General features: G+C 47.0%; 1 protein-coding gene across 1 annotated transcript in view; it reads right to left on the bottom strand.

Annotated features, from left to right (window-relative positions):
- The window catches only part of MEA1 (male-enhanced antigen 1), a 56,093-nt gene that overhangs the window by 10,762 nt on the left and 17,467 nt on the right, over window positions 1-27,864 (bottom strand). Inside the window, exons 2-3 of the mRNA XM_069608912.1 lie at window positions 16,256-16,613; window positions 14,148-14,250 (exon numbers count right to left, since the gene is read on the bottom strand). Coding sequence (XP_069465013.1) covers window positions 14,148-14,250; window positions 16,256-16,597 — 445 coding nt within the window. The 5' untranslated portion in view covers window positions 16,598-16,613. The remainder of the gene's footprint in view (window positions 1-14,147; window positions 14,251-16,255; window positions 16,614-27,864) is intronic.

The raw sequence follows: 27,864 nt of genomic DNA, 5'->3' as shown, positions 1-27,864 counted from the left end.
TCCTGCCTGCCGTCTTCTAGGGAGGGAGAGCCAGGGTCCGGGCGGCGCCACCACACGGGAGACACAGAATTCCACGGTGAGTTATCAGCAATCCTCGTCGCCAATGTTAAGTTTGAGGTCCAGACAGCAAACAAGTTCATAAGTCCTTTAATAAGTCAATACAAGCAGACAGCAGGCACCCCCTTTAGAGGCAAGCTCCAACTGACCGCAATAGAACATACAGTGAAGCAAAAACATTCTCATTAGAACTTCGTGACATCACAATTACTCAGTTTTGTCAAAACTACATATGATGTGTAAATGACCATTTTACATGAGAATAAGAAAGTAAACACCAGAACAAGAAGGCTAGTCAAAGACTGTATTAAGTAAATTAGCTCCCATGAGCTGTCAGCCTAAGAGGACTCCTGCCCCACACACCACTGTCCCCATTCCCATAAAGGTCCTAGCAGGACACCAGAACGTCCAGGAAGCCCCGAGCGGACCATATCTTGCTGCGATATATGCTTTTGCTTTTCAGGCGGTGTTTGCTGTTCCGTGAGAGATGAGCCATCCGAGGACAATCCACATGGATTGAAACATGTATATGCACACAGATCAAAAAATGTACTTGTCTACTGTTCGAACCATGTACGCTGTGGCCGACATTTTAACACTGTTGAAAGTGAACTTTATTGTGTGAAAATGGAAATCAAAAAAATGTATACGTTTAAAGAAAAACCAGCATTCTGCTGTTTTTCAGACTCATTGCTTAGCCAAAGACAGGCTGCGTCCCCTAAATCACTTTTCACAGCAGCACAAGCCTAGGGGTTTGGTCAAACAAATCCTTCTGGTACTCATGACATTAATGAGGGACCCATCCCTCCTCTCCCCACCCAAAAAATGTGAGGTTGCTTCGCTTGCTTTTCAGGGAGCTCTTTCCAAACTCGTCAAATTCGGATTGGGGCCCTATAGAAGGAAGGAGAAGGGCTTTGAAATCTGCGTTTCCTTGGGCATGGAACAAGCCATGGCTTGGCATGAGATGAGTAAATTCCAGGCAAACCCCCTGGCGTGGCAATCACCTCTGTCCAGATGTCTCTGCTCGTGTCACTGTGCCCCATGGGGTGAAGTGAGTCCCATGATAAGTTTGGTTCAATTGTACAAATACCCATCCCCAACTTTTTGTTCTCATGCTTTCCTGAGCCTCTTATTGATCCTGCGCCCTCATCCCAACTACCTACCCGTCTTTGCTCCTCCCTACCACTACTGAATGTTCTAGCATACTCCTTTGCCTCGCTGACCGGTAAAGCCCTTCAACGCCATAACCCATGGTATGAGGCGCTGTACATATGCAACATAACAACTTGCCAACAATTTCCTGTATCACTCAATCCCTAGACCCTGGTGTCAAGTAGGCTTCGACCATCCAGGGGCCGTGTATCCACTCCAGTCTCGACTATCCCCTCAGCTGGCTGTCTGATCCACGGTGCTCATCTGGTAGTACAGCTACCACCATTATCCCACGCCTTGCCATTCTACAGTATTAAATGAGGGGTTTCAACCCCCATAACTCCACTTCTACCGGACAAATATACTCTCTGCCTACGTCCCAAGACCCTCTCCCTGCTTAGTTGCACAACCCCCCCCCCCCACCCCTCGCATAAGGTCCTTTCCAGTTTGCCGAAACTGGGATTCCCTCAAACGAAATAGACGAGCAGGGATTCAGGGTAAAGCTGCAAATCGCATCGCTCCACCCTGAAATCCCCCCCCCCCCATCATCATCTCTCCTACAAGGTCAAACAGTAATCACATGTTTCCGCTTTCGGTTGCCACTTTTATCTTCGCCTTCCTGCTCACTAATCATGGCATACCGCACTGTAAAAAGTAATTGCTCAACCGCTGTTCTACTGTGCTCAAGTACAGTGTTTGAGTTGCTTTAGTCAGTAAAAAGTAAATACACCTTATTGCCCTGCCACCCCTAATGGGCTCCTTTGGGGGGGACCTGCTATAACTCTGCCAGACGTCAAACTCCTCATTAAAACGTACACAATTCTGAGCTAACCGAGGGAGTGGGGGTTGGGCTAAATGATACCCATCACTACAGGGTTTTGGTGCGCCAACCTCCAAAAGATGAACAACCCTAGGCTTCCATTTGTTAAACCCTCCGATTTTCACCTCAGCTGTGTCGTTTCCTGCTTTAATCAGTCAACGGCCTACACTTGCGAATTCCAGCCTCCTTACAGTTGCAGACTCGAGAGAGCACAAAACACTGCAGCCAGTTCCCCCAAATTACCACTATATACACACGGCTGCCCGTGTCACGCCGAATTGCCTTTTGGGTTGCTCTAACTTATAAGCCCTTCAAAGTAAACAGACATGAATTCTTACAGACTAAACTACTCGGGTTTATTATTAGGTTTATTTATTGTTTCCATGTGATATTCACACATCAACCAATAACGAAAACCTGTATAACGAATTTAAAATAACGAAAAAATGTCTATTTTTTTTCTTCAGTTTGCGATGCCCCCTCCCCCCCCCCCCCGTTTCCCCAGCTTTATTACCCCCAGGCCAACACCTCCCCCATATATACTTTTAACAAACAATTCCACATGTTTTTGTTCTTTTTTATTAGTTATAAAGGTTATTCGTTGTTGTCCTGCCCACCTAGAAGCAACAGAGCACATAATGGGGGAGGAGGGAGATACAGCGAGGGAAGGAGAGATACAAGGAAGGTGGGAAGCCAACTACAACCGAGAGGGAGGGCGGGCGGGCAATGTGGCCTCCAGGGACCTACAAGCAACCAGGCGAGGAAGCAGGGGGAGCAGATCACCCACTCTTATGTCGGGTGCGAAGTGCAGGCCGTGGGACCTAGAAGAGGAGTCTTGAGCCCCTTCCTAAAATATTGAAAAGAGGGGTAGAGCCTGGTGTTGGGCAGGAGGTCACAGTATCTGGGGTAGGCAGAGAAGACCGGTCTTCTGGTTCTTGCATTCCTGCACCACTGCGAGTTCAAGACTGCACGTGTCTTCATTTCTGGACCATAGGTTTCTCAGCGTGGGGCTTCAAGGCGACAGCCTTGTTAACAATGCAGCAGGATTCGAAGGTTACGTTGGCAGGGGAGCCAGTGTATTTAGATGAGGGTCGTGGTGATGTAGTTGAATTTTCTGAGTTCTTTGGTGAGTCATGCTGCAGCAAGCAGGACACATCTAGGAGGTGCCAGGGTAATCACTGGAAGGCCTTCCAAAAGGCCACTGCCACCATCAAGGTGGGAACGCACCAACACTTGGACAGCAGATTTGAAGTTGTTTTCTGGAATGAAGGGCTTGATTTCCCACAGCAGAAAAAGTTGCTACCAAGCCGTTTGTATCTTCCTTTCCATGTGCTGCTTGAAGGAAAGCAGTACGATGTAGGTCTCACTGTGCATGGCTGGCCTCTGGGTGGCAGCATTGCACCATACATTAAGTGTGCTTATGCGACACGCTATGAGGAAGGTGACAACTAGCAGTGTAGAGGAATTGGTGGGGGTTTTCGGAAGGCTAAAGTGGGCAAGACACTGCTAGAGTTGGCATCTTTAAGACTGTATCTAATGTTGCTGTAATCTGGAGATCTGGGCTTTTGTAGTAAATCGGTCCACAGGCCTGGCTAATGCTTAGAAATCCCAGTAGATCTGCAGGGGAGTGCCAGCACTGCTGTTTAGAAGTCTACATAGATAAACGCAGCAAGATCAAGTGTGACTTTAGGGAGAATGACTGCTCACTGCGACCAAGACCCAACAGCCACCTCCATCACCTAAAGGCCTGATTGGAACACATGCATATCACATATGCATATCACATATGCATATCACACATGCATATCACACATGCATATAACACATGCATATAACACATGCATATCACATATGCATATAACACATGCATATCACATATGCATATCACATATGTACCTCCAAGGCCCCTGCTTCCTCTCTCGTGTCTTTCTCATTTACACCCCTTGAATGCCATATTCGGTTGACTTCTTAGTGAAAGGCAATTCATTATCAGTAAAAAGCACACTATAAAGCAAGTTCTGCAGTGCGCCATCTCGTGCATGACCCGTCTCTACTCGTCCCTGGCAGCAAAACCAGGTCACTGGCGTGGCAGATGGGCACTATACAAATACTAGAAGCATAACAGCCAGCAACCAGATTTTATCGCAAGCTAATTCACACCAATTTCAATACCCTCAAAAATTGCATTTGTAGATTCAAAACATTTCACAAAACACAGATGGAAATAAAACATTTTCCACACTCTGATTCAGCTCTCCAGGGCTGGCTCATGATTTCATGCAGTTTCTCCATCAGACTTAATTCCTAATAAACCTGCAATTGGTCATTCGCCTTCATCGCCATTTTCAACTTCAAATCTGATAGCAAATAAATAACTTCAAATAACTGCTTCACGCAAGCTATGCAGCACAATGGCGGCCAGTAAAAAAAACTGCAGCAAGATGCTAGCTAGAAGACTTCAATTTTGCCAGTCTGAGCTCAGTCCACAAGATGTCTGTACTAAGAATGTAGTGTGACTGAGCAGGAGCTTTGCTTACTCAGTTGCTGACTGACCCGGCTTGCTCCAGGATGCGTTACTCCTCGCATTCTCCAGGCCCTCCAATAGCGACTATAATAAAACCCCAGGCTACAGTTAAAAGCCTGAAAACATCAATAGCACAGAAAGTAGTCTGAAGTCATTTACAGTAAGAGGAGGCAGCAACTGTGCTTGAAATGCCAGCATCCCGGTTCTTTAACTGAGAAAGGATGGCGTATATATACATAGATGCCACACAAGGCAAACGGCACAACTTCGATTTACTTTGCTTTGTGGAGCACAACGTTGCTGCCATTGTGCAGGAGCTATTGGGGAGATTCCAAGGTTTGCAGGCATAGAAGGCCGCCCCCTTTCAGATGTTCTGTGCATGGGAGACATCGCTTGGATGCCAGAAGAATTACTTCCTGCTGCTGCCTCTTCTAAACGTGCCAGTGTTTAGAACCTCTTTGGCCTTTCCATGCAGCTATCTATCTCTGGGTTCATTTGACAGCACATCAATAATAATATTATTATCAGCAATGTATGCCAGATTGCTTCGGTTACTAAGTGCTGAAATAGGGGCTATTATTACCCCATTAAATAGTAATCAACATGATAAAAACAGAGCCAGCCCAACCAGGATTTCAATTTGCAAAGTGCAGACAGGCCGGACCTGTGTTAGAGGGGAGTGATTACCTCTCCCAGCCCTTACCGCTGGGTGCGATGGGAGGCGCCTCCCATTGGCTCGTAGGCCCTGCTAACACCGCTGCAGTGGTCTGGGATTCTCATTGCTGCCTCCATCCTGCGTGGTCCTTGCATACGCGGTTATGCGTGCCGTAGCTCCGACTCCATGTGGAGCCTCTCTGCACTCTGGCACCATTGGTAGGTGAAAACCTCCCCCCACCCACTTCCTTGTTTTTGTTGCATTTTTCTTTTTCTCCCTCTTCATCACGCCCCCCAATCCTCTTCTCCGTGTACAACCTTCCACCCACCTCCCATCCCGCCCAGCACCTTCCAATGGCCCGTTGAGCCCTCTTGGGGAGCCCATCCACTGTAGCCCTCTCCCCAAAAGCCCCTGCGACTAAGAGTCCCTAGGCAAAGGGCGGCTCCAACAGAGGCGGCTCTACCTAGTGTCTGCATGTGTCAGAAGGAGAAGCAAGGGGACAGCCATCAACCAGCAGCAACAAGTACGGTAGGAGTGGCTGGGTTAGGAATAGAGCCTGCACTCTACCCTGACAACCCTGCAACAGCAGATTCTCAGACTTAGGTGCGTTTTTCTCTGGTATTTAAAATTGTATTGTGAAACCTAGGCCTTTTCCCCCCTTCTACAGGACTCTCAGACTTAGGTGCGTTTTTCTCTGGTATTTAAAATTGTATTGTGAAACCTAGGCCTTTTCCCCCCTTATACAGGACTCTCAGACTTAGGTGTGTTTTTTCTCCAGAGCCAAACGACATTGTGAAAGTAGTGCCATTTTGTGGTTTTGACTTCTTCGCAAAGCATTCATCTAGCAAACTTCTACCATTGTCTGTGCGCCTGTCGTCTTGTCCAATTGTCTACTACTGTCTCTCTGTCTCGCCTGCCTGCACCCCCCACCCTTCATCCTTCCCTATCGGCCACTTGGTCAAATCTCCTCCTCCCTCTCTGGGCGGACCTCTCATCTTCACCCCTGGTCTCAACCACTCAACTCATCCTTCTCGGAGACTTTAACATCCACCTGGACGCTTCCTGTCCTGCCTCTGGACTCTTTCGCGACCTCTGCGACTCTCTCACTCTTGATCCTCCCCTCTGGCCTGACTCACTCCGCAGTGAAAACTCTGAATGTTGTGAGCTCTACAGACCTTCCCCTCTCTATCCCGCTCACCACTCCTCTCTCCTGGAGTGATCACATTCTCCTTTCCTCCCAGCTCACTCTCTCCACCCCTCAGGCCAGGCCAACTCCAGCACTGCTACCTACCTTCACGGTTATCTGACCTATGAAGCATGTGTCAGTTGAGGCCCTCGCCGCCACTTTCTCACCCCCCCTCCCACCCTTTGGCCGACTCTCATCCTGACACAGCCCTCTCCATGCTCCACTTTGCTATATCTGACACTCTTGATGTTCATGCCCCTGTCACGAGGATCCGCTTGAAGCCCAAAGCCAAGTGCAACTCCTGGTACGACTCAGACCTCGCCACCCTTAAACGCAATTGCAGATTGGCTCAGAGGAAATGGCGTGCTTCTGGTACATCCTCTGACAAACTGGCCTAATGCCTGCTCCAAAGGCAATACCGGCTCTCTGTCCCGACCAAGAAGAGAGCCTACATCCAAGTCTGCGTCATCTAACAACTCGGCCAAACTCTTTTAAATCTGCAAGGAGCTGGCAAATCCTGCAGCAGTCTATCTCTCCTGTCCCCTCCCAGGCCCGCTGCATGGCCCTGGCTTCTCATTTCATCTCTAAAAGAAAGGACATCATGTCCTCACTCTCTTTGCCTCTCCTTGCCCCCTCTACTCCCTGCTCTTCCTCTGACCCTTATTCTGAAATCTCTCCTCTGTCCTTCTCTGCCTTTCCCCTGTTCTCCCCAGATGATGTTTCTAGACAAGTCTGAAGTCTCATCAAAACATGTTTACCCCTGTTCCTCCAAAACCATCAAGGACCACGTGGACACCTTGGCTCCTGCTCTGACTGACTTCTACAACCACTCCTTTGCCACTGGAGTCTTCCCTTCTCCCCTGAAGCACTCCCTTGGGCACCCTCTTCTTAAGAAAACCACAGCCGATCCCCCCTGCCCGGCTAACTATTGCCCAATCTCCATCACTCTTTTCCTGGGCAAACTCCTGGAAAAACTGGCCATCTCCCCGCTTAATCTTCACACTGAATCTGTTGGTTGTCTTCATGACCATCAGTCTGGCTTCAGAGCTGACAGAAGCACGGAAAGTGCTCTCCTGAACATCTGTGAAGACCTGCTCTCCAACCCCGATTCCAACACCCCTGTGTCCTCATCTTACCTGATCGCTCTTCTGCCTTTACACGGTCAACCAGGCCCTCCGGCTCAACCGTCTCCGTGATAACCTTGGTATCACCGAACGGGCCCTGGCTTGGCTGACTGCTTTCCTCTCCGATCGACCCTCCCAGGTCCAACTTGGCAACTTGGGTCCTTCCTCTCTATCTCTACCCGTGGTGTTCCCCAGGGGTCTAACTTCTCTCCCTGGCTGTTCAACCAATACCTGGCATTTCTTGCCCAGCGCACTGCCGTTCTCTGCCCCAGCTTTTAGTGCTATGCGGATGACACTCAACTCATTTTCTGTTACGCTCACCTGGCTCCCACAGAGGCGTCGATCTGGACTGGACTACTGCGGTCTCCACCAATGCGACGCGTAGGGCCGAGATGACGGACTGGATGGGCCAACTAGCTTCGTTTGCTTAGCCAGTAGGAATATTCTTCTGCAAATGGAGAAAGGGAATTAACCACCCGTGGAGTTGAGCGTAAATCCCCCAACCCCGCTGTTCTCCCCACTGATCACCTTGGATGTCCCCTCTTATATTCTCACCTGATGATTTGAAAAGATGAGCTCTCCATCCTGCATTGAGCGCAGGGGCGCATAGATAACCAGTTGATTCACTGTCTCGAAGGAATTGGTGAGTTCCAGGACAATATTGACTCCGATATTCCCGGCAAGACGCCGTAAGTATGTAGTTTGTAAGAGTTCAAATGCCTGACTTTCACTCTTGTCCGATTCCTTGCTGGCTGCAGCTTGACCCTACTGAAGAGTTCCGCGTGGCAACCGGTAATGTTCTGGTAAGGATTTGTATTATCCAACAATAATGTCCATATGTAACCTGTTGCTTTCTCCCTTATTCAGGCGCGGAGAGAAAGTATGAAGTCTCGGGGAATAAGGCCTCGGGCGGTAAAATCAGGTAAGTCTTTTGTGGTGAGGAGGGTTCCCCTTGTTAGTCCCTTGTTTCACCTTGCTGTCCTTTTGTTTCTCCTTAGGGGCCGGGGTTCGGCTAGGATGCAGTGGAAGCTGCGCCGACCCGTGAAGAATAGTACCCCCGGTGGTAAAATCAGGTAAGTCTATGGGGGGTATTCCTCTGTGTATTCCCTTGGCTCACCCTGCTGTTCTTGTCTTCTCCTTAGGTGCCGGAGTGCGACGGGAACATGCAGGAGAATGCGGTGAAATGTGAAGATGCTGCGAAGGCCGGTGAGATCAGCGCGGCGCTGCAGCAGGCGAGGCGACGCGCTTAAAATAACTTCTTTCTTCCAGCTTGAAGGCGCGATGGATCGGGAATTCAGGTAAGGATCAAAGGTATTGCTCTTGTTCTAACCTTTTCTCCTTCTTTCTCCCTTTTTCTAGAAGCTCCAAACTCGAGGCGGGCGTGGCAGAAGACTGGATGCAGACTTGCAGGCACGGTGAGTGTTACGCTGCTGGATGCAGAATAACACGAAGCGTGTGCTGCTCTTCGGGCGTGGTTTAAATAGCCTCCAAAGTAGTCCCAGGTAAGTATTCCTCGCCAGCCCCACCAGAGTAAAAAAATAGTCTCTAGGTAAAATAGTCCCTTCCAAGCCTCGTTTGGCTTGGAGCTCTTGCAGCATGGTCTGCATCAGGTAATGATGGCACCAGGACTGACTCTCCATATGAGCCTAGCGCCATAGGCGCCAGGACTGCACCCAAATAGCCCCTAGCGGGGGTTGTTGGGCTTGCTTGGGGTAACTTGATGCCTGCTTCCGGGGTTGCTGGACTTGGTCTGGGTCCCCGGGGGTAGGCATCATGACATTTTCAGGCTCCCTTCCGCCACTTCTTCTCTTCCCTCATCTTAGACGGTCTGTCTGCTATTCAAAAGTGGTGTGCCACCAATGAGCTTTGCCTTACTGCCAGTAAGACTGAGATTCTCTTCATCGGCACACCTGCTCCCCTCCTTTCCTGTAACTCTCTGGCCGGCCTCCCTTGTCCCTCCTACTGCTCCCATCTGTGAGGCTAAAACCTCGGGGTAATCTTCGACTCCACACTCTCCTCCTCTCCTCTCATCTCTGACGTCTTTAAGCAGTCACACTACCAGCTGCACCTCCTCCTCAGAGGTATTCTTCCTTTCCTCTCCTTCCCCCAGAAGTTCACTGTTTCCAGAGCACTGGTTCTCTCTAGGTTGGACTACTGCAACAGTCTTGTTCTAAATCTGTCTGCTTCTACTCTGTGCCCTCTGAAACTCATCCAGAACAGGACTGTGAGACTTGTCCTTGGCCTCAAACCTCGTACCTGGCCTAGTAAGATCGTTGTCTCCATCTTCCCTCTGTTCCCCCCTCCCTTGCCTCATCGCGCCGTGAAACACTTGTGTATAGGTGTGTTATAAACGCCATATCATATCACTTACCTTCCCACTAAGGCATATCATACATGTCTCTGCCTTCTGATGCATGGTAGGGCAGCAATAGATTTCCTTCCTCCCAAAGGGGTGGAGGGGATAAACTGTGCTAGATGCCTTGAAGCAGGATTGTCCAGTGCCCTCTATGTGGAGTAATTGAGAAAGTACCTGTGACATGGTATCACTTCATAAAAACTGTGTTTATAAAACTAAATGTAGTTGATTTTTTAATTCTGTGCAAAAAGGCTATAAGAGCAAACTCCTCACTAAATCATGCATGATGTGGCAATAGTGCAAGTTGCAGTTATTGGAGATTAAAACAACTGTTCACCAAGGAATATTTCCTCACACAGTGTGAGCGTTGTACTCGGAGGGGCTGCTAGATGTCAAAACACATTTCACAAGTCATATCTCAATGCATTTTGTAACACTTTTCCAGAGAACATTCGTCCCACTTAGCCCATAAATCACAGGTCTATTGGCGTCTCCACTAGGTTCTCAAGTAGTATGTTAATCGAACAAGCATGTCTGCAAGGGAAGCAGATGTTCAGAGGACACTGGCTGTGGCTTCATGGACAAAATAAATCAGTATCCATGGTAATACCTTTTCTGTCATGACCACTAAAATAGAAGTCAGGGGCTCAGGTAGATGCTGTTATATACTTTTGTACTGGTCTATGCTGTGAAGCTATTCTTCGGTGGTTGTGTCAGCAGGATCCAAAATGTGTGTTTAGTAGGGTGGTGGGGAGGGAGCCGGTTGCCCAGTCGGTTGGATTCTCAGCAGGGCAGTGGGGAGGGAACCGGTTGCTCAGTAGGGTGGTGTGGGGAGTAAGTCGGTTTCTCAGTCGGGTGGTTGCCGGGAGGGTGGTTTCTCAGCAGGGCAGTGGGGAGGGAACCGGTTGCTCAGTAGGGTGGTGTGGGGAGGAAGTCGGTTTCTCAGTCGGGTGCTTGCAGGGATGGTGGTTTCTCAGCAGGGCAGTGGGGAGGGAACCGGTTGCTCAGTAGGGTGATGTGGGGAGGAAGTCGGTTTCTCAGTCGGGTGCTTGCAGGGAAGGTGGTTTCTCAGCAGGGCAGTGGGGATGGAACCGGTTGCTCAGTCGGGTGGTTTCTCAGCAGGGCAGTGGGGATGGAACCGGTTGCTCAGTCGGGTGGTTTCTCAGCAGGGCAGTGGGGAGGGAACCGGTTGCTCAGTCGGGTGGTTTCTCAGCAGGGCAGTGGGGATGGAACCGGTTGCTCAGTCGGGTGGTTTCTCAGCAGGGCAGTGGGGAGGGAACCGGTTGCTCAGTCGGGTGGTTTCTCAGCAGGGCAGTGGGGAGGGAACCGGTTGCTCAGTAGGGTGGTGTGGGGAGGAAGTCGGTTTCTCAGTCGGATGGTTGCAGCGAGGGTGGTTTCTCAGCAGTGCAGTGGGGAGGGAACCGGTTGCTCAGTAGGGTGGTGTGGGGAGGAAGTCGGTTTCTCAGTCGGGTGGTTGCAGGGAGGGTGGTTTCTCAGCAGAGCAGTGGCGAGGGAACCGGTTGCTCAGTCGGGTGGTTTCTCAGCAGGGCAGTGGGGATGGAACCGGTTGCTCAGTCGGGTGGTTTCTCAGCAGGGCAGTGGGGAGGGAACCGGTTGCTCAGTCGGGTGGTTTCTCAGCAGGGAAGTGGGGAGGGAACTGGTTGCTTAGTAGGGTGGTGTGGGGAGGAAGTCGGTTTCTCAGTCAGGTGGTTGCAGGGAGGGTGGTTTCTCAGCAGGGCAGTGGGGGTGGAACCGGTTGCTCAGTCGGGTGGTTTCTCAGCAGGGCAGTGGGGAGGGAACCGGTTGCTCAGTCGGGTGGTTTCTCAGCAGGACAGTGGGGATGGAACCGGTTGCTCAGTCGGGTGGTTTCTCAGCAGGGCAGTGGGGAGGGAACCGGTTGCTCAGTCGGGTGGTTTCTCAGCAGGGCAGTGGGGAGGGAACCGGTTGCTCAGTCGGGTGGTTTCTCAGCAGGGCAGTGGGGATGGAACCGGTTTGCTCAGTTGGGTGGTTTCTCAGCTAGCAGTGGGGAGGGAACCGGTTGCTCAGTAGGGTGGTTTCTCAGCAGGGCAGTGGGGAGGGAACCAGTTGCTCAGTAGGGTGGTGTGGGGAGGAAGTCAGTTTCTCAGTCGGGTAGTTGCGGGGAGGGTGGTTTCTCAGCAGGGCAGTGGGGAGGGAACCGGTTGCTCAGTAGGGTGGTGTGGGGAGGAAGTCGGTTTCTCAGTCGGGTGGTTGCGAGGAGGGTGGTTTCTCAGCAGGGCAGTGGGGATGGAACTGGTTGCTCAGTCGGGTGGTTTCTCAGTAGGGCAGTGGGGAGGGAACTGGTTGCTCAGTCGGGTGGTTTCTCAGTAGGGCAGTGGGGAGGGAACCAGTTGCTCAGTCAGGTGGTTTCTCAGCAGGGAGGGAACCGGTTGCTCAGTAGGGTGGTGTGGGGAGGAAGTCGGTTTCTCAGTAGGGTGGTGTGGGGAGGGAACCGGTTGCTCAGTAGGGTGGTGTGGGGAGGAAGTCGGCTTCTCAGTAGGGTGGTGTGGGGAGGAAGTCGGTTTCTCAGTCGGGTGGTTGCGGGGATGGTGGTTTCTCAGCTGGGCAGTGAAGAGGGAACCGTTTGCTCAGTAGGGTGGTGTGGGGAGGAAGTCGGTTTCTCAGTCGGGTGGTTGCGGGGAGGGTGGTTTCTCAGCAGGGCAGTGGGGAGGGAACCGGTTGCTCAGTAGGGTGGTGTGGGGAGGAAGTCGGTTTCTCAGTAGGGTGGTTGCGGGGAGGGTGGTTTCTCAGCAGGGCAGTGGGGAGGGAACCGGTTGCTCAGTAGGGTGGTGTGGGGAGGAAGTCGGTTGCTCAGTAGGGTGTTGGGGAGGAGGCCTGCTTCTAGCACTCTAGATTCCTTAAGAGCAATAGCATCCTAATGACAAGATCCTGGTGAAACTAGGTTCCTCCTCTATAAAAATAGACAAAATAAAAAGAAAACAGGGGCCGAGATAGAACTTCTGTGGAGAAATCAGGGTAATTCATACATAAAACATTAATTAATGAGATACTACTATTATGGGAGGAGGGAGAGTGCGAGTCAAAGGGCTCCTACATCTGACGGTGGACTGCCCTGAATTAGTCTAAATTAAGACACGCTTGTGAAACTCTGAGAGAAGGACCCAGGCACAGTTACCAGCAACCCAAGATATTGATAAATAGATGTTTGTCCACTGATCAGAGAAGACTGACAAAAAATCTTTAAAGCTAAGATTCTGGTGTTGCTTATCATGTCTATCAGATTATAAAATAGTCCAAAGCAACCATGATCTCCATTTGCCGATGACCCCAGAGAAGAGGGAGCCTACGGGAGGGACAGGCATCCTCAGGAATTCCCCTGCTCCCGTGAGTAGTGAAACTTTAAGCTTGGATGAGGATCCCATAGGGTTCCTAGAAAAGGGAATGAAGAATCCGAATGAAAGGAGTTTGCCTGATCATTGTTTGACCAGCCCAAGCCTCCCAGCCTCTCAGACTGAGATTTCAGTAGGTGACATTTCCTTGAAGATACTGGTTATCCCTTGAGGGGTGAAGCCACAGGCACAAAACTTTAGGCAGGGCATATTTACTGCCTGGCCCTGCGATAACTTAACCAGCAAATTCTGGAGGCTGAGTGTGGTTTCCTGCATATTTATTTGAGCCTTTTTAGTGAGGCAAAGGCAGGAAAGAACACCTTGATATACCTGCAAACTCTTGGCTATTGTAAAACATAGGAGTGGAATGCATGCAGGTTATCCCAGGCACCCTAGAGTGAATCACCAGTGTTCAATCGATACCTCTGTGCAAAATGAGAATCAGACGAGGGGCTTTACTTCTTGATAATCAATTAAATGAGACAACAGGGGGGGGGGGCAATTCAGAGAAGGTCCCCTGAGCACAGTAGAATCTTCTGAATAACAAAACTCTATGACGGCAATGCTGGTTTGATCCTGAACATGGCGAGACCAGAGGGCGGGGTTGGGGCGGATGTTCGGGAATGTGTGTTTGGTTACCACGTGAACTAATCATTGGGCGGAGAGCATGCTGCAAAAGGTAACAGCCTTGTTGTGCTGAATGGTCGAACATGCAAATAAATAGAACTTAATATTGACCCTACATCACAGTGTTCTCAGTCTCCTCCACCTCAACCTCTAACAAGCCTGTGGCAGGGTACTGCTGAAAAAAAGTCCATGCAGTGTATACCGGGTGCCAGCCTAGAGGGTCATACGCAGCATATGCCTGGCCCCAAACTACAGGAAAGCATGCCTTTGTGGCTTACCTGCGTCCATGGGAATGGAGGTCTGACTGTTGTTGGCGGTGGCTCCGAGGATATCGTCATCGTCGCTGTCCACAGGAGGGTCTGGGAGGTGCAGCCTCATCTCCTGCATAATGAAAAGTAACACCTTAGTACGGACGATGGCTGGGGAAGGCAGTTTACATGAATGCCACAGGGGGCCTGCTCAGGTGTGGTTTAGACATTCCAAATATGGATGAATGCAACAGCATCTTCTAGGGATGCAGCCAGGAAGGGAAATAAAAGCCTTTGCTCAAGATTCAAGCATCCCATGTACAATCGAACATTGCCCGATCTGCATCCACCACTAGCCCATTCCCACATTAACAACCGGCAACTGCCAACATGGAGCGTGCTCATCCAAGGACGTCCATCCTCCTGCTCTGGTGATGCACGTTGGTAACAGGGGTTTCCTAGATCACCTCATAACTGGGGTCTATAGAGTTGAACCTATTGTGAACCTGGAGGGTTTCCATGAGGTTTGACCAAACACTCACTGCTAGGTGTGACTGAGCACCAATGCTTCATTTCTTAAGAGGGATAGACACTATATTTGGGATTCATTTAACAATCTGTGCCATAAACTAAGGTCAACCACAAAGTACTTCATGAATGTATCCATCGAGTGATGGGTAAACACCCACATTTCATTTCTCAACCAGTAGTTACAATTTTAGGCAACAGAAACTGCTGCAATTTGGAGGTGGAGAGAGGAATGGGAGTAACACAAATCACTAGTGTTAAATGAACTAAAACAAACCAATGCAAACCCAAAGGACTTGGGAAGCACATGCCTGGCCCAAGAGCAGGAGTTCAATCAATGTCACTGGTGAGTAAGAAATCTCTGACGGCTGTCACATAGGCTAGTATGGGTAACTGCAATAGGCAAGTGTACTTGTATTGTCAGGCACTGTACATTGGTACTTCTGGTTCCAAAACACAGAAAGCAGCTGTCAATCTCAAGGGTCTAGCGGTACCCAAGATGCGAGTCCTAAAGTAGGTTCTACTACCAAAGGTAAGGCAAGGGTGGCTAGGAGAGAGGGCTTTCTTTCCACCTTTTGGGATTAAATGAGTGCCACCCCTTGAATCCAGATAAAAAGATCAACTCCTCTATATAAACCTGGGCTGTTGAGGAGGACTGCTCTCAAAGGACGAGTGAGCTTCACCTTGCAGAAGGGGACTCTGGCAGGTTCTGGCCCCAGCAGCAGTTTCTAGTACTCCTTATGTGGCTTATTGTGCATCAGAACAGCTCCAAAATGTCCCCAGATATAAAACTGCTCGGCTGGGTATCTCAGCCCACCCGTCAGGGTAAAACGCCAAGTCAAACTCCTAGTGGTTCTCTAATCCTGGATAAGCAGCTGAAAGACATGTATTAAGTTGGTGAAGGCAAGGATGTGGATTAAGAGGTCTGATCCTAAACCCGTCTGGGCATGTTGTAAACCAAGGAGCAGCCTTTTCCCAACTCTGAACAGCTTCCGCAAAGAGGCATGAACACAAAGAGCCAGTTCCTACCCTGAGAGGCGAACGTTGGGCAACACAAACAGTGGCTTGCTGAGACAAAGAAAGCCTTTTTAGCAGTGCAAAATGGCCAAATGGTGATGATAGTGCCCATGAAAAATATCAGGTTACACAGCCACCAGCCGGGCCTTGAAGCACACTGTGTAAATGGAAACTCCACTTATATTAAACTACTCAAGGAGGGCAGTAGTGCCACACCCAAAGGGGAATGGAGGAGGGTAGGGTTCTCATGTCAGGACTGACCTATGACGGGGAGTCAAAAAAGGAAAAAGAACAAGGGGGACATAAAAACAGCCTCTCTTAGCAGAAAGGGGGCAGGAAAACCCGAAATTCCAATGCATTTGTGTGCATCCCCAGCAGTTCAACTGAACCTTACACATTTCATGCATTATGACATCCCACATCCATGGGAGTTCCACCAATTACCTTTACCCCGGATCACGTTTATTATGATGGAGATCAGCACAATTACCACGTTAGTGGATTTGTATAGCCCAGCACCATTCCATTGTTTACAATACACTATGATCTGACACACACAGTCTTACACATGCCCTTACTTTCAGACAGATTACCTGTAGACGCTCCTGAATGTTGGTTCCTATATCCTCCTCCAATTCAAGGGCATTCTGCCCACCCTCAGGGTGGCCGTAATCTCCCCCTGCATCCTGCTCTGGGTGGCTGTGCTGCACAAACCCACCATGCTCAGGGTCCTGGTTCAGCGGCTGGTAGAAGTACCCTCCTTCATTCTCATCATCTTCCTCCTCGTGTGGCAGCTCCTCTTCCTCCTCGCCACTCCAGTCTCCCATGTTCTCCTGGAGGCCCTCTGGTGCTCGTTGCTCTCCCAGGTCGTCGTTGGAGTTTGGGAAGATCCGTTCAGGGCCCATCTTATTCCCCTTTGGAATTGCAATTTCCATGCAAGGATCCGGGAGCCTGACAGAGAAAGAAACAGCAATGTTTGCATCTGAACATCCAGACTACCACTGGAGATTTATAAATGGGGCACACTAGCCAATCTGTGGCCTAGGTTAAGGCCATATCATCCAACTAGTAACATTTGAACTCCCCAAAAAGAGTTCCATGAAGGAACATGTGAGCCAGATGGCCAAAGAAAGCAAAGCATCTATGTTTGTTTTATAGAGATCCTTGGTACTGTGTATTTTTTGCCTTAAAAAAACAAAACACAAACTCACACAAAATCTACATTTCGTATGATGACAGTGGAGAGCAATACTGTAAGCAAAACAGAAAACCACCACACTTCAAAAGGCTCTAGAGGGCTAAGCAGAGGCGTGTTGCCATTACGTCATGTGGCATAAGCAAGCATGGGGCAGGATTCCCAATGCTCACAGTACCCTTGCCCATAAAATGGATGTGATACAGGTACAGCATCCCAGTCGGGACCACAAAGCCAGTTGTGTTACGCTAAACTGGGTTTCATGCAATGCTGCCTTGTAATTAGTGGAACACGTAGTGGAACACGTTCACTTTTCAAAGGATAAGTTGGAATGTTTTTACTTGATGCAGCTCGAGGGGTTGGTGCAAACCGAGACTAACCGTTCTAAGGGTTTTGTGGCTATACCAGTGGTAGAAAGGATATTCAGTCCATTGTGGACGACATCAGAAGAGCGCGATTGCAGGGCCTCTAGTAAACATCTCAGAAATGTAGGTTCTGTGATTTGCAGGATTTTTGGTGGAACAGCCCCTCATACGTCTGTCCATACATACCTTGGACTAGTGATCTTTGAAATTGTCCTAGTAGGTGGCTTTCCTCACTGTGTTTCTCCAACTTGTTCCTTTCGCCCATCACACACGCACGCAAGGCTTTGTTGTAGCAATACTATACGGGGTGACTACGCAAGACTCCTGGCGAATCTAATGCTCAAATAACCGAAGTGGACAGGATTATCTAATGCACTCCACCCATAATCTAAGGACTTGAAGAGCATGCTCTATCCAACCTCGCCCGCCACCTTTAAAGTGTTCTTACAGGGCCCACCAAAAGTGGCAGAAGGGCCCCGTAAAGCCAGGTTCACATTATTGAATGTTCCTCGTATGCCAAATGGCTTTAGAGGACTGCCTGCAGCATTATTTTTCAGATGTACCATGTTCTTCCAATGTCGTACTGCTGCCGTGTTTGGATATGCTGCAGTACAATACACATTTTTATCTTTTTTCTTTATACCTTTTCTCTGCAGACCTTATTGGGTCATTTTGGACATAAGGCAACACACTGCAGATGCTTCAAAGAAACAACAAAAAAGTGAGTCATTAGCACTGCATGTATGTAAGAGTAGAAGCTAGAACGCGCAACCCGTGCCGGGGAGCAACAGAGCACTGTACATACAGCAGGGTTGGACATTGCTAGGAGCCATTAAGCTCCTGCGTCGAGTCTAGTTAGCGTGACACCACACTACCAGGAGTTCCTTTGGCTCCCAAGGCCAACTGGTGCCATACATACAAAGATGCCAATATGACAGACTTCGTATACTTTGGAATGTGCATAAAGGAGCATTAAAGCATAATGGACCTAATGTTGATGTTTGCATCTCAGGTGGCAGTTAGATTTGTGGCACGCTACTGCTAGCTCCATGGCGCTCTGAAACACTTGTGGACGAACGCAATACAAATAAAATATCATATATCCACAAGGTTGCTTGTGTCTGCTGTATTATATTCAATACCCAGCATTTGGTTTTGGTTGGTTGTAGCTCCAGCTAATGGAATCTTAATTACGATCCCTAACATAGGGGATGTAACCAGGGGGGTTAACACTTGTGGGCACCCAGGATAGTAGAGGAGATGGGGTGGTTAGCGGGAGCAGAAAGGGAGGGGAGATTTAGGGTGCAATGGAAGTTATTGCAACGTTAAATGCTGTGTGCATATTGAAGATGATATCCATATTTTACTACATACCTTTTCCTACAGGTCTGGCATTTGAGACATTTTCCAATATATGCACATTCTTTACAGCAGAATAAAGAACACTTGTAGAGTTGTGTTCAAGATTGTCTCAGTTTTGGCCTTTTTGTGCAAGGGACTGTATCTAATAAGTGATTAAAATGAAAGTGTATAGGTGCTTTTTTTTACATTCCGCAGTTCATAATAGCAATATGCTAACAGAATACAAGACCGATTGGTACCCCAAAATGCATTTTAGATACTAAAAGAAATGTACTTTTGGTGGAGGCACTTGGGAGTCAATCAAGATGGCTGCTTGGTTCCGAGCTCCATGTCTTGCCTGACAGAACCTCACAACCATGTAGCGCCATCAATATATTGAGGTCTATGTGTGCCTGTATGAGACCCCTTCAGTCAACGAGACCTAAAAGCTCATTGATTTTCCAACACTCAGAGGCCATAATGCTGTAACAACTGCTTCAGCCGCCGAGAAAGCCTCATCAGGACTGGAATGCAGTAGTGGTCATAGGATGGTTATTGTTCTATAACATTTCATGAGCTGCCTTCATTTTTCATTACAGTAAAGTGACGTTTCAGCTTTCTGGAAATGTGGGATGCATCACTTTTTCAAGAAAATATACCAATAGTTCAGGTTCCTAGCTGCAGAAATCTTTGTATGTAAATCCACCTTATTTCCGAGCCAAGCTGAATCCATATTACTGGGTGCCTGACAGACCACTAATTTATCCCGGCTTCTGGTGCATAAAAACCCAATTCATTCATCAGCGTTCTGCAGTTTTCTGTGTCGAAATGTGCTGTTACTGCTACTGGAAGAAAGCATTTTATTCCAATTAACACAGAATTGATGGCAACTACCTGAAGTAGTCCTTATGAATAAAGAGGCAGGCTGCAGTAATGTAATCATCTAACTGTGTTGACTGAGATCCTCAAGGAAACAAGTCATTTGATGCAGGCCCACTGGCCCACTGCTGGTTCATTGCAAGTCCACAGACAACACCATCAAGTTCATGCAGCAAAGTTCTCCCAGCTTACTAGACTGGGCGCGACTGATGACATTTCGAGTTCATTGTAAATCAATGGTTGCGAATAATCGAATTATGCAATATGACCCTGACTTTTAAAAATGGGTAGAAATGACGCTCATTGGACGGATGTGGCAAAAAGCAAATGTCGGCAATTAGCAAATCAAGCATGCTTAATTAACAACAAATACGGCAAATTTTCATTAAAGCCGACTATCCTATTTTTTCAACAGAAAGTGGTCCCGAGCCTGATCTACGGAGGAGAAAATGCCTTCGGTTGCTCTAATGATTTATGGAACTCTTTAGAAAACATCTTTTGGTCTCGTGTACTACACCTACCGAGGGGAATAGCAACTGTTTGTATACGGTACGAGCTTGGCTTAATTTCAATACATGCCAGAGTAATGTGGAATCTGCTAAGCCTATACCGTAAAACGATGCTAAAGACTCCGACACCCCAATTCCAAATCATGCATAGACCAGACAGTGCGAAAGAGTATACAATACTCGCAAAGTGGAATCAGCTTTGTCAAGACCTGCTAGGCGAGTACGATATTACCTCTGCCTTGCTAGTGGAAAACCCAGATGCAGCAAAGATGAAGATTTGGCGGTTAGATTGGATCAAGACCTGTGAGCAAAGATCAAAATGTAAGCTAATGCAGGAAGTCCCAGGTGAAGCGAAAGCCTTCAATCAACGCCACTCTTATCTAACCCATCTGCCAAATCAGCATGCCAGAGCCTTGTACATGAGATTCAGATTAAACGCTCTAAATACAAGAGAGTGATTAGGCTCCTGGCCCAAGTATGCAAATATTGATAGAAGGTGTCGTTTCTGTAATTTTGATATGGAATCTCTAAAGCACTTGATCATGTCATGCCCGAGCCTTGGGAAAGAACGAGGACGGCTTTTTTCACCGATTATTCACAACAGTAGTTCAAGGAATCTGGAAAACTGGTGGGAATTGTTCTTTGAAGCCTCCAACCGGACTGTAATGTTCAATTTGATAACCTTCCTCCAGGTCATAAAAACAAGATTGGATTTGAAGGAATCAATTGAAGTGCCTGGAGTCGAATGAACCCTTGTAGTCAAAACGTCAAGACTCAGGCCACTTGTTTTATTGTATATAGAACGGCGGTGAGAGAAATGGAGTTTAAAAGGATATGTGGTTGATTGGACGTGAATTGTCTGTCAAAATTTTTTTTTTTTCTAAAGGTTGAATAAACCGTATAAAAATAAAATAAAAAAAAAAATGGGTTATGAGTTGCCAAGTTCTTTAGGTCAGGAAATAGGCGATTCTACAATCCTGAGTAAAGTAGAAATTGTCTGTAATGAGAAAGGTAGGAAAGTGATTTGTAAGGATAGATACAATGTCCAAAAGGCATAAAATGAGATATCGACCAGCTAGTCATGGCTCCCTGGCACGTTATAACAAACACTAAACAGAGACCTTGATAAAAAAAAAACTTGATAAATTAGTGATCAAATCCTGGAATACAAGAGGTTTTAAACATTTCACTAGCAACAAAATGGGCTTAATTGGTTAGAAGATGGTGACATTTATGATCTAAGAAAATGTGCTAACAAAGAATGTATTTTGATGGTTACACCACCTTTACTCATCTTGCAAAAAAAGGACCTGTTTGCCGTCCTTTCGGTGGATTAGTAATTGGTGTAGCCAATTCATATATGGTAAGAGAAATAATCTTGGACAATAGTCAAAGTAACATAATTGCTATCCACATCTCGCTAGCTAAGTATGATGAACTGTTTCATGTAAATGACCCTCCTGGGGGACTAGGCACGAAGCAAATAATGTGCTATATTGATGAAATTCTTGGGTTATCGTGAGGGCAAAACATAACCACTACTGTAGCTGGTGATCTTAATGCACACTGTGGTGAGACGAAGAATAATTATGTGAAAACAATAGAAAGGTATAATTTAACTGCTGTTGAATTCAATGGACCTCATTACGAGTTGGGCGGTATCTCGGCGGTAAATCTGCCAGAATACCGCCTAACTGCATTACTGTTACTTTGTCTGGCGGAATTACTGCTGGATTAGAGGTGGCGTTGTAATTCCCCATTATTTTTTTGTACACTGGACTCAAATGGGGCTTTTTTGGCAGAATTTCCGCCACAGTAATTCCTCCAATTTTCCGGCGGTGAGTGGCAGAATGGACCTCCATGATTTCCTGGAGGTAAACCCACCACTCCAGGCCTGACCTTATAATTTGGCATAGAGGTCAAATTTCCACTAACAGAGTTACCGCCAATTTTACCACTTACTGCCATACTCTTAATGCGGCCCAATATCTAGACACCAACATACTGGGGGTGAGATGGAGGAGTTTCAGGTCTATTGACCCCAAATGCATGTAAACGGTAGAACACAAGGCGATATCCCAGGGAAAACAACATGGCTCATGGGCAATAAGGGAGCAACATTAGATGACTTTTTTTTATTGTTGTCAAAGACTATGATAAATCATAGAAACATGTTGAGAACAGTGATCATGCAATAAGAGTGCATGAAGTTCCCTACAAAATAGGAAGATTGGAGCGCTCAATGCAAATAATCAAGAAACCCGAATTAGCAGGCCAAAAGCAAACATCAATAAAGTCAATAAGTACCCAGAAACATTGATGACAACTGGCATGATGCCGCACAGAATGGATATATGAATTATCATCCATTCTAATTTTCTTACTTGTGATCTGGTTTAAAACAAACTTTATACAACAAAAGCACATCAAAAGGAGAGAAGAAAAAAGGAAAAGGAAAGAAAACACAAAAGGGACTAATACTTAGTTCACAAAGGTTTTCACTTTAAAACAACATGTGATGTTCCAGAGACAATTATAAGCCATGCTCAAGATGTTTTATTAAAACAAGGAAGTCAAATTGCCTAACTAGCTGTACCGCTATCTGGGAAGTGTGTGCGTGTTTGGAATGTTTTTGTATGGTAGTTGTAGTTATAGAGTTATAGGAAAACAATTTTTTTAAAGAAGTTCGCGAACAGCACGCCTGTTCGACCTATCCGTAAGGAATGGAATGTGGGTGTTGTAAAGGCAGTACACCTACCCTTACTAATGTAAAGTAAGATGGAGTTGATGTTTGACCGCAACATCTGTTCAAGTAGTGCATAAATAAACATAAAAGGGCGTCCTAAGGACATTATACCTCACCGTACTGCTTACAAACGAGATGAAACATGTTCGTAGAACACACCAGGTGTCCGGGATGGCTGTAAATGCCCAAAATGGGAGTGTGTTAAGGACAGTATACCTGTCCGTATCGTCCGCAGCCAAAATGGTGGCGTCTGTAGGACAGGCGCGGTGGCCGGCAGGTTCGTAGTCAAACAAAATGGATTTGTCCTAAGGACAATGGAACTGTCCGTACAGTGAGCATATCATGTATGCACATGCCCAGTACAACTGTAAGAATAGCAAACATCGTGCCTGTCCCTAACTGTCCGTCTCACTTGTGTCACACTTTGAATTAGTTTGAGAACCCGAACACTATCCGTAGGACACTTGCGCAAGTTTGTTACTCTTCATTTGCTGTCCAGCGGACTCCCATTTCTGTTGCGGATGTGTTCAGAACGTCATCATGTGACCGCACCCACGCTGAACGTGTGGACTAATTTGCGCAGTTTGTGTGCTTCCGCAACAGTATAAAAGAACTTGTAGACACAAGGCAAAATATTGTAGAGGGTAAAAATATAATTTCACATATCCCACACAATAGCTTACCTGAGGACTTGTGTAAAATTTTCGTACCGCTTTGCAGTGATGAAGACTGTCACGAGGCACACCCCTCCACCCCTATAAATGGCCACACCCCCGAGCGCATCTTCAGTGTCCTTCTAGCTATAGCAGATTGAGGTGTACTGCCTTTACTGCTGTAGTGACAAAAAGGAAAGTAATCGGTATGGCTTCCATGGCTGCTGTTGGTTCATTAGCCTCTGCACCACCCCCAAACCCGCCACCACCACCACCTCCCCAAGGGTAAGCAGAGAGATATACGGTTGAGGATGTAAAGTGCGAGGAAGAAGAGGAGGAAGAGAATGAGGTGGAAGAACTCCGCACTACGAGCACTTGCCGGGAGTCGTGGGTGTGGTGGCTGTTTTCCATTTATGGGAACGTACAAAAAGCATGTGCGAACCTGGTGAGGTGTAACCAGTACCAGATGGTGCTGAGTCGTGGGAGATTTGGTGCGTACAGCTTTGGTACGACAACCATGAAGCGACACCTCACTTCGTTCCACACTGCGGACATTCGCAAGGTGGTGCCATGTGAAGAGCGTAGTCGATTGAGTTCCTCCACAGCATCCTCTGTGTCTCTTTATGTCAACATTAATACTAATTGTTTTGAACGAGATTAATACCCTGAAAGGTTGTTTATAAGATCAGTACAAGACAAAAGTACCAACCATAGAGTAACCAGAATTGTTTAGTACTCTACATTTTGGGTTTCCTTTTGTTTTTTATATATGTGGTTTTCTAATATGGTGATTAGACCTTTGCTTTAAATTGACACCATTGTTGCATCCAAGTATTTGTACCTCAAGTGTGTTGTTAAATAGGTGCGTTTCTATTTATTTTTGCTCTCTACATTTCTTGCACCTTACACCTCGTATAGATAGACCCCCTGGAGGCGTTCTACCATTATAAGGTTGCACTTGCACATTGTCACTGTATGAGATTTTTAATGCTTTTCATGATGTTTTATTATAACTTTTTTTATAAATATGTATTAAAATTGCTATATTTTTTGATTATTTTTAGTGTGACTTGGTTGAATTCTCCATACACACAAATACCTGATGTCAAGAGTGTAAACATGTGACCCATGCCCTATAAGACTAGTGATCTGCTTCACTGTGCTCTACCTGACCTTAAGAGGCAGGGAGTTTGTTTTTCTTATGTTAGATATCTCAATATCTGGTTTACTCCCCCCTCAATACTTATAGTCCCTCAAGCATTGTATAAGAGGTGTAACCAGTGCCAGGTGGTGCTGAGTCGCAGGAGATTTGGTGCGACAACCATGAAGCAACACCTCACTTCGTTCCACACTGCGGACATTCGCAAGGTGGTACAATGTGAAGAGCGTAGTTGATTGACTTCCTCCACAGCATCCTCTGTGTCCGGTCCTCTCACCACAAGAGACAATCCTGTGGGGGAGCGCCTCCCTCCAGCTGCCTCACAAGCCATTCGCAATGCTGTTGACCCTTAACTTTCAAAGGTGACAATAGTGTGTATGTATTGTGACGCAGTACTCTGCAGGGGGGAGAGTTTTCGAAGTGCTTTTGAGGCTCCGGTCACAGAGCGCCAGAAGATCTGCTACTTACCTAAGTGAAGCTCAAACTATATCTTTCTCTGTCCACTTGCCCTTTCTTATCCCCGTGGCTGGTGTCCCTTCCTTACCCTCCTTTGGCCTCCTCTCCTAGTGTATCGTGTGCTGAGAAGCAATAAACGTGAAAACACGATAAATTACAGAAAAGGCTCTTTTCAGAGCCGCCTTTCTCAGTTTAACAATAGAACTATGAAGTGACCATTGTAGACCCCCGCAGAGTTGTGGAAAAGTTTGCGGACAGTTGTACGGAAAAAAAAAGGAGGGTGCAAGTGGAGCAAACACAATGAAGTGTACGATGGGAGTAAGTGGTGGCTCTGAAAAGAGCCTTTTGGTGGTGTGTTGTGGGAGTCAAAAACTGTGGATTGGAGAGAACGGATTGTCACATAGGTTATTGTGAATCCAAAAGAGGTTGCAATGCATTTTGTACATTGCGAAGAAAAATCTGATTGCCAGCATATGTGAAATGGACTCCCATCGCTGCGGAAAATGAAAGAGCTGCGAAACAAAATGTTTTCATTGTGGAATGAGGACATGCCAACATCTCTTAAAAAGGCACAAACAGCCTTACTCCCATTGCGTCTCGCTTTCTCCATTTGTGGACCAAAAGCAGAACGACGAAGCCATATTTGTCTTTGTGCAATACGGAAAAAAAGTATTTGACAATTTGGAAACATGTCCATGAGCTTCGCAAGTCCTTCCTTCACTGCAAATTGCAAAGAAATTCCAGCGACATGGCCTAAACGGTTTCCTCCGCAGTGAATGATAAGTATATCTGGAGGACACTCTGTCAGTAAAGTAACACAGAGAGGTACCAAGTCCAGCCACCTCATGCCACGCACGCCATGCCAGTGCACTTCCACATGAGGAAAGCCGAGATCTGCAGATAAACTGCAGCTTTCTGCATGCACCTTCAACCAATGTATCCATGAGTCTCCCAAAATCCAGATAATCTGTTTAAGCACGCAAAGCCATGGCTGTGTGGTCTCCTATTAGGGAGAAGACGGTCTTACTAAATCTCGCCGTACAGAACACACCTACTGAACTTTATTGACCAATCCCTAGCTCCGCTCATTCTCATTTGCATGCGTCTCCACCCCAGAATCCCTATTGGTGATATGCGCTAGCTGCAAACTACCGCCATGCCCGCGGACATGTATAGGATCAGAGCGTGACAACGGTACATTAAAGTATTATTCCCCTTTTTCCCCTTTAAGGTGGGCTCCGAAAAGAGCCTTTTTTTGTTTTTGGGCAGATACCTTACAGACATCTGTTATTTTGTTTATTTTTTTGTATTTTTTCTCCTTACTTTCCTCCTACAACCATTACAGAACCTTCTCTAAAGCAAGCCTTAGGTTCCAAAAGAACATTGCATTTCCCAAAGAAGACAGCGCAACACCATCTGCTTCAAAATAATCTGCATTACTTGGAACAATGTTTTCGTGGCTGCAGAAAAACATACCAGCGCGTAACATAAAAGCATGCATGCTGCGATTAATGATACACCTCCCAATACTTTGATCTGGACAGAAAAAATAATTGTTGTCCCATTTTACTCTAGGGAGTAAACCAGAAAAAATGACTTTCGCAGTTGGAAAGATGTTCATGAGTGCTTGAACCAACTGTTCCAAATCTGCCAACAAAGTATGTGCACTCACGTAGCCCAAATGGCAAGCACCGTAGTGCAAAATTAGCACATTAGGAGAGGTCATCGTACGTATGTTTCTGCAAACTTGCAGAATTGCCGCAACAGTGGTATCAGTCTCAGCGTTCCATACCAGCTCCACTCCTCTCACAACGAAATGGTGTGCCACATGCCTACTCTCGGCATAATGTTGTAAGTAAGCCATGGACAAAAATGTCTCCAAGCACCAAAACCCTGACCCTCTCCACCTCTGCCATCTTCAGTGTACGCACCGTCTTTCGACACAAAAGAGTAATGTGAACATCTGATTGGCTGATGCCTACAGTCCCCTTTCCATGCAGGATTTGCTGTAGAAACCCGTATGTGACACGCCCTACCCACGGACAAGCGCTGCCTACATGCGGCACGTAACTCTTACCCAGTCCTTTCACCCTTTCCATAGCGGTAGCAAATCGAGTCCCTCATTGGACATAACTAAGCAGTCACACAACCATCCACCAATCACATTGAACATCGCTAAATCTAACTCTGTCATCAACATTGCGCACTTCAAAATTACTGTTGATAATTCTGAATCGAAGCCGCATAGCATTGCAAAGCACCTACTTCACAAGCTACTGTGCAAGAGTTGCGAATTTCTATGTAGAGCTCCATGCATGCGCACATGAATGAGTATGGAGTACAGGTATGTATATTGTAATCAGAGAACATGTGCAACCCTTATGATTTAATTTAAACAAATTAATGCAGCTAAATGTGCATAGGCAATACATACCAACACTCCCCCTTTTAGTGCAAGATGTCCGATTTATCACTGACAAACCGCACAACTTCTTACTGTCTTCCGCATAACCTATACATGTCTTGCAAGCATGCCTTTTTAGGGCGAAACTCGATTTTGTATTAGAAAATGTCGGAGTTGTGTAGTGTGTACGGCCTACAGTAATGCTACTTGCAATTTAATCGGATGACAAAAGTTAGCGCTCCCGACTGTTGTGGTGACATCTCCCTCTGAGGGTCTCCCGATTTTTCGGTATCGTGCTTTTAATTTGCAAGTAGAAAATGTTTTCCCCATCTACTACTATGCCCTATCGCTTACAAACCTCTCTCCTATAGTTGGTACACCTTGTAAAAAACAAGCCATTTTCATAACCTTAAAAATGTTAGCAATTATGAAGGACTTGCAAGTAACATATTGCAAATACCATGCAGAGCCTGCACAGAGTGAAGTGAAATGCAC

This window comes from Ambystoma mexicanum, chromosome 4q (genome assembly GCF_040938575.1).
Source record: "Ambystoma mexicanum isolate Mex_15411 chromosome 4q, UKY_AmexF1_1, whole genome shotgun sequence".
Taxonomy (NCBI): Eukaryota; Metazoa; Chordata; class Amphibia; order Caudata; family Ambystomatidae; genus Ambystoma; species Ambystoma mexicanum.
The sequence above is the reverse complement of the archived record's forward strand: the minus strand, read 5'-3'. Positions and strand labels throughout refer to the sequence as shown.